The sequence below is a fragment of the Zootoca vivipara genome, chromosome 11 (assembly GCF_963506605.1).
Source record: "Zootoca vivipara chromosome 11, rZooViv1.1, whole genome shotgun sequence".
Taxonomy (NCBI): Eukaryota; Metazoa; Chordata; class Lepidosauria; order Squamata; family Lacertidae; genus Zootoca; species Zootoca vivipara.
The window spans coordinates 41,278,352-41,286,115 of NC_083286.1; the positions used below are offsets into that span (position 1 = coordinate 41,278,352).

Below are 7,764 nucleotides of genomic sequence, written 5' to 3' on the forward strand. Positions count from 1 at the left end.
CTTTCATCAAAAGACATAGATGAGGGGGCAGGCAAAATCACATTTGCAGATGGCACAAAACTTGGGGGGGGGGGGTTTTAGCTACACCATAGGAGACTAGAATAAATTTCGGACTTTGAAATAATGGCAATCTGGGCTGCAATGAATAAAAAAATGAAGTACAGGTACAAACACAAAGTTCTGTATACTGTACAGACAAAAAGTTACCAAATGCAAAGTTATAGAATGAGTGATACCTGGCTTTGCAGCAGTACATATGAAAAGGATCTCGGGATTGCAATTTATCACAAGCTGAGCATGACTCAGCAGCTGCAAAAAAAGGCTAATGTAATTTTGGGCTGCATTAATAGAACCATAGCTTCCTAGCCACTACTAGTAATAACTTCACTTTATTCTGCCCTAGTTGGACCTCAGCAACAGTCCTTTATCCAGTTCTGGAAGCTGCATGCCAATTATCAGGGATAAGTGGTATTACAGCCATCTGGAGATGCTCTAGCTCTGAATTTCCTGCATCAAGCAGGGGCTTACACTAGATGGCCTACAAAGTCCCCTCCAATTGATCAGATCTATCAATAAGTGTGGGGTTAAATTATTTATTTACATCAGGTTTCAGGTAATATTTCCAAACAAACATTCATACTAACTACCGTAATTGGCAGAACAGCTAAAATTTATTTGTTTTAAACTAATTACAACAGGTTGTATCCAATGCTCTACATGCATTGTTCTGTGGGCACAACTGCACTTCCATTTCTTATTCACCCCATGAACACCCCCAAAACGGTGGTGCTTCCCCCAACCCTCCCAAGCCAAATTTGAACTCTTACCTTTGTATTGTTGCTATTTGTATACAGTTGTACCTCAGAAATTGAACAGAATCCATTCCGGAAGTCTGTTCGACTTCCAAAACATTTGGAAACCAAGGCGCGGCTTCTGATTGGTTGCAGGAAGCTCCTGCAGCCAATCGGAAGCCGTGGAACCTGTGTTGGACATTCGGGTTCCAAAGAACATTCACAAACTGGAACACTCCCAGGGTTGCGGTGTTCGAGAACCAAAACGTTCAACTCGCAAGGTGTTCGACTTCCGAGGTACGACTGTACCTGCAGCAATCAGCATAAATACAGCTTAATTTTACTGCTGGTGTTCCATAATACAGAAGGATGTTATGTATTTTGTACTTTATCAGTCTTAGTGCAACTTTTATCCCTTCTGCTCGCAATAGAGGAGCTAAAAATACAATCTATGGTAGAAAACAATTATATATTAATTTACAACCATCACCAGAAGTTAAACCCCATACAGTGGAACCTCGGTTTATGAACACCTCGGTTTATGAATTTTCGGTTTATGAACACAGCGGACCCATCTGGAACGGATTAATTCATTTTCCATTACTTTCAATGGGAAAGTTCGCTTCAGTTTATGAACGCTTCAGTTTATGAACAGACTTCCGGAACCAATTACACCCATGCTTCAGTTTATGAACGCTTCAGTTTAAGTACTCCGCGGACCCATCTGGAACGGATTAATCCACTTTCCATTACTTTAAATGGGAAAGTTCGCTTCAGTTTATGAACGCTTCAGTTTAAGTACCCTGCGGTCCGTCTGGAACGGATTAATCCACTTTCCATTACTTTCAATGGGAAAGTTCGCTTCAGTTTATGAACGCTTCAGTTTATGAACAGACTTCCGGAACCAATTGTGTTCATAAACCGAGGTACCACTGTAATGGCTTCCTAGGGATACTTAAAAGCATATGTTGCCAATATGTTACACTCTAACCAAAGCTTTAACAAGATTGTCAATGATGCATGCTTGTGTTTACCGGGAGATACAAACCTGACAGTAAAGATAAGCAAAATGTAGCCTTTTATCAGTAATTCAGAAATAAATCTCAGAACAAGGCTTGACAATAGAAGGTCTTCCCACCATTTGTTTAACAAGGTATGATGTGACCCAGGATCTGATCTCTCAAACCACTTTGAATCATGTACATGGCTTTATAAGGCAAGCTAATAAGCTGCTGCTTCTCCAAATAATTTTGATAGGACTAGTAGAACATTTAATACTGCATAAATAAATACACAGCAATTACAAAACAAACATATAGAAAATGGACATTAATGCACAGATAAGCATTAGTTGGATTACAGATTTTAGTTGGATTACAGGTGTGAATTAGTAGACAGACTACAACTGAAATTATTCTGTATAAATGACTAATAATAATTTGGAATTATATGGAACAACCCTGGAAAAGTGTATTTGTGCTCGTGGCATTATGGGACAGAAATGATGACAAAGAAATTATGAAAACACATACACATACACACCACACCACACCTGAACTACTCAAATAAAATTACAGTATTTTGCTGGAGCTCTCCAGATTCACTTCGAAAGCTTGCAATTGATAAAACATAGTAACACCACACCCAGCAGTGCATTTCTCATTCTGGCTAAATGAACTACCTATATTTTGAATTCCCAGTTCTCCCATGGAAAGTGTTCTCAACTAGGAAGGATTAATCAGTCCTGTTAAAGTGGGGTTTATGCAATGGTGACACATTTGAAAAACTTGATCTTATTGTTTCATGGACTCTGCAAAGTGAAGTTACCAGTTATACATTACATATTTGCATAATGGATGCTGCTAACAGCAGAACAAAAACAAAAACAGAAAGCATTTCTCCCATTCATGCTTCCCATTTTAGCTGCTTCTTGAGGCAAGGTGAGCTACTTCAGCTCCCACAGCCATATTCAATATATATTTGCAAATCTAGATGGCACCATTTCTCATTTTGTTATCAGAAAATTCTAAAATACTGTAACAGGGTAACTTGCAACTATCCCATAGTTTTCACATTGCAGAATTGCTGCAATGTACAATATTTGGGCAGCATTTTTTCCTTGTGAAAAAAAAAATACTATAGATGTGAAATATACAAGGGCTTTGGAGCAAGCACACTGTCTGCTTATTGGGCTGAAAGGAATCTCAGCCACCCTGCTTTAAAATATTAACAATAAAGTATTAACAACTTCACATAGGAAGTGTACTTTGTACTACACTTCCCCTTTGCACGAGACATTTCAGTAGAATTACGATAAACAGCTTACAGGATTGAAGTCTACAGCTTCTCTGTGTAAAGGTAAGCTGTACTGTATTAATGTACTTTCAGAGATAAAATGCTTGAGCTACTTGATTTCACCCACTTTTTAAAATTAAAAAGCCTATTTCCTATGTCTTATCCGTCAACATGAACTAATCAAGGATATTGCCTCTTCTTCCAGAAAGCAATATTAAATTAGGCATTTAATAAGTAAAAAAGCTGCAGCTAAACAAGATTCTAGATATAGGAATGAGGTTGAGCATACTATAGCCTAGTTAACAAATATCAATCTCACTGCACTGTTGAAACACAATGAAGCACCTGGTATTTAATATCAACATGCAATATTTGCTATATAATGGACCCTATCAAACCTGTGAAAATCATTACAACAAATGCTCTTGAAACCTCTTCTATAACCACTAAAGGATTTATAAATTTAGGTGAATTTCACATGTGTGTATGAAAGTGTAACGAGGATACCCAGTAAGATTCCCCCATATATGGAGCAGTAAATCAACATTTCAATGTAGGTGATTTTGCCCAATGCAACAAGCGCTTAAACAAATGAAAAAAGAACCTGAGAATCCTATTTGAAAGATACGTTTTTGCCAATGCTTTACCTGTCATTATTCCTCTGTTGCAACTATGGTCTATTGGCCATGTATTGCAAGATATAGAATAACACAATACGAATTGTTAATTTTCCAGAAACATTTCATTCATGTTTCAGCACTAAGTCCCCTCAACTAGCTTATCTGCACTGGGAAGGTTTTTCACTGACTGCAAATCATTTCCTCGGTTTGGGTTTTGTTTTGTTTTGTTGCAAGTTGCATATAATCAATACGAGTATGTCTGCCACTGTTGATTAATCAGTGGACCATTACCAGAGCTAGTGTTTACTAGAATGCTGGTGCCTGTTTAATTAACAAGACTTTAAGAGCCACAATGGATAGTTGTTAGTATCAAAGCTAAAACAGTCCCTGACCATCAGTTAAGCCTCCAGGGAGCAATTTATTATTGTCACACAAGGGTACATTTAGTTGTACAGTAATTTTAAAAATAGCATTGATACTAGCACTAATGCTGCAAACCTAAGCAATCTTACTAAAGTTGGTCCTACTAAAATTAGTCTGTTTTGGTTCAGAGGAAATGCATTTATGATCAGATTGCAAGTCCTCATTTATGAGCAGTCAGGTCTGCTGTTCTCAGATTAAGCTCTTTTCCGGTGTGCACTGATAGCAAGATCTGCACCACCAACCCACAGCACAAAGTTTCTGAGGGCAAACAGACCAAATGTGCCAATCCAAAGCAGCAAGGCTACACGGTTTAAAACTGCAACAGGAAATCTGAATGGTTTCAGTTATGAATTAAAAGGCACTCCAACGATCTTGTGCTTTTTACTTTAATAACCACAGCTGTAACCTGCGCTTCTCTCTCTAGAATAAGAACTGGGTACTGTATATTTTGCAATGTCAACGCTTTAAACAAAACATGGCACACAATCAACGTGAGCCACCTGACATAGCATTTCAAGTTTCTTAGCACAAAACTCAATAAGGCACGCATGTATATACATTGCATTCTCTCTCAAGAAGACCCACATAAAAAACTGTTCCACATTTTCAAGCTGCAATGAGGTGGAACAAGGCACTGGGGGCGGGGGGGGGAGAGAAACGCTACCGTGGTTCTTAAATATCAAGAATGGCAACTCCAGGGGATTGCAAAATATGTATGTCAACGGTGCCGAAATATTTTTTAAATAGAAACGCACGTTACAGAAGCTTCCCCCCACAACTCCGGATCCTCCTGCCCACAGCGAAAAGAACTGCCTGAAGAATTAGCGGGTTTAACCGCATTGCAACTGAATGGCTGATACATCCGGTCCTGGGTCCTCCTCCTCTTCCACCACCACCAGCAGGACAAATTCAAACTTCAAAGCCTCCCTGCAGTCGGTGGGCAAATATCAAGCAGCCTTCGGCCCCGCAGCGCCCACATATTCCCAGCACTTGCAACATCAACGATCTCGAGCGAAAAACCGGGGGGCGCGGTGGTAGGTGGTTTGGGGGCGAAGAAATGCAACGGGGTAGCGAGGGAGGAAAAAGCCATGGTGCCAAAACAATGCTTTCTCCGGGAAAGAAGCAGCGCTGCACGCCGACCGTGCACCCGAGAGCGACCCCTGGCAAATTTTCCTGGCGAAACCCAAGCTCACCGTGCAGCTTCCACGAGTTTTAAGTTACCGCAGGCAAGGCGGCTCAGCGGGAGCGTTTGCAAACGCGCCCGTGCATTGCACCCTTCCTTCCCGTGCAGCAGCTGCGCGCAGACCTCGGTCACCTGCCCACGGAGCGGGGTCCCGTTCCTCTCCCCACAGGCCCAGCCCAATGCCCGGGGGAGATCCCGCCGTTCTCAAGTGTCACCGCCCTGTCCAGCCCCGACCGAAATCACACTCACCCTGTTCCGACCGGAGGGGGCGGCGGCTCCACGGTCTTCTCGGCGGCGGCGGCGCCAGCTCCCGCAGCTTGGATCGCGGGGTCCGGCAGCGGCGTGTCGTGGGAGCCGGCGAGGAGGAAGCCGCGGCTGGGGGAGGACGCGGGGCTGCCGGGGGTCGAGCGCGGCTGCACGGCCGCCGCGGAAGAGGCGGCGGCGGCTCCCGAGAGGCAGAGGGGCAGCTCCGGGTACTCGGCGGGCTCCGGCAGCCCGTCCAGCTCCACGCTCCGCACTTTGCGCAGCTGCTTCCGCCTCCAGTCCGAGCGAGGTTCCCGAATTCCGCCGCCGCCCGGGTCTCTCGTCAGGAGCCCGCTGCCGCTGCCGCCGCCGCCTCCAGCGCTCCCAGCCCCGCCGCTCCTCACAGACTTCGGGCTCCGGGCGGCCGGGACGGAGCAGGAAGGGGAAGCGGAGGCGGAGGCGGCTTCCTTACTCGACGATAATCCGACCGAGGAGGAGATGCGACTCGCAGCCGCCACAGCAGCAGCAGTCGCAGCAGCCGCCGACCCTCCTCCTCCTGCTGCCGCCGCCATTTTCTCTGGCAGCTCGCATCACATCCCACACACCACTCGCACTCCCGTCAGCCAGTCGCACCGGGCTCTCTGAGGAGCGCGCGGGCGGGGTGGGAGGGAGGGAGAGCAGAGGAGAGCGAGCGAGAGAGAATGGCCCGGCCCGGCAGCCGCTGGCACGCAAGCGGCGCGGGCTGCGCAGGCTGCGTAGCGCCGCGAGGAGCGCGGGTTGGGCGGGCCCAGGTTGAGGGGGCGGGAAGAACGGCGAGAGGAAGGAGGCGATAGGTAGGCGGCAGGGAGCGGAGAGGCGCGCCTCGCGGCCGGGCCTGCCCCTCTCTCTCTCTCAGCGCCGCCTCAGGCCGGCCAGGTACTGTACTGGCTTGGCTGTGGGAGCTCCGTGTCAAAAACAAAACAAAAAATAAGCGCTCCTCTGCCGTCTCGTCCTTTTCCCACAGCCAGGCTGGCTCTGTCAGCCGCCCTGCTTTAAAACATTAGGGAAGAAGGTGTTGACTTTTGCTATCCCATTAAATATATATTGTTGGTATCACTCAAACGAGCAGTATTAGCACGCTCTCTCTCTCATATCTCCTAAATATCAACATCCAGGCTGATGGTTGTTTGTTTGTTTTAAAATAATCGTTCCATTTCCAAATGCGGAATTCCCCCACCTGCACGTGAGAAGCGGCACCTCCCATTCCATCACCTGCGGGCTCTTGCGAGTCTATTCTGCTGCATGCGTTGCATTTGGCATCAAACCCTATTCCTTTTATGGAAGTCAAGTACCAGCCCAGTTAGAGGCATCTAACTTCAGAGCATGTAGTTTTGCTTTTCTCTTTCTTAACCACTCTGAGGCCTGTTTATTTGTTTTGTTTTTACGAGCGAGTGGTGTACAGTGTAAGTTTCATGAAATAAAAATCATTCTCACAATGCCTATTCAAGGATTGGACAATATTGTATCTCCCCCCTCCCGCTATTTTTTTAAAATTGTTTTGCAGTGGTCTTTTTTTGCTCTGGATCTCTAGCTATAGCGTGACCTTATTGGGTGGTAGATATGCAGCATCATGACAGAAAAGGAGTAAGACCCTTCCTTACTTACTTGGGAGATAACTCCACTGAAATGAACACAAATTTACTGGAAACAAAATTTAAAAATTCCCTCCAGCAGCACCTTAAAGACCAACTAAGAAGTGTGCATGCACACGAAAGCTCATACCAAAATAAAAAACTTAGTTGGTCTTTAAGGTGGAAAGAATTTTTTTATTTTGTTTATTTTATTTTGAAGGAAGCTGCTAGAAGGAATTTTTTTATTTTGTTTCGACTACGTCAGACCAACATGGCTACCTACCTGTAACAAATTTACTGAGCAGACATGTATAGGTTTTTCCAGAGGGGTAGCCTTGTTAGTCTTTTGCAGCAAAAACAACAAAGAGTCTTGTGGCACCTTAAGGACTAATAAATGTTTCATGGCATAAGCTTTTGTGGACTCAAGCCCACTTCATCAGATACATAAATGCCAACTAAGGTTTTACTTCATGCATCTGACAACTAACATAAAGGATTATACTGCAAGGTTGCAGTCCTGTGTACATTTACTTGGGGGTAAGTTCCTTGAATTCAAATAGAACTGAATTCTGAGTAAACATGCTAAACAAATGAGTCAT

The 7,764-nt window shown here is 44.6% G+C and overlaps 1 protein-coding gene across 3 annotated transcripts in view; it reads right to left on the reverse strand.

Annotated features, from left to right (window-relative positions):
* Positions 1-6,273, reverse strand: part of MAP3K1 (mitogen-activated protein kinase kinase kinase 1) — a 69,681-nt gene extending 63,408 nt beyond the window's left edge. The window contains exon 1 of one of the 3 annotated variants that reach the window (XM_060280287.1): positions 5,562-6,273. In XM_060280287.1, coding sequence (XP_060136270.1) covers positions 5,562-6,127 — 566 coding nt within the window. In that variant the 5' untranslated portion in view covers positions 6,128-6,273. Of the gene's footprint in view, positions 1-5,322 lie in introns of all 3 variants that reach the window. The other 2 variants (XM_060280286.1, XM_035100953.2) reach the window with 2 other exon arrangements.
* Between the last annotated feature and the right edge of the window lie 1,491 nt (positions 6,274-7,764).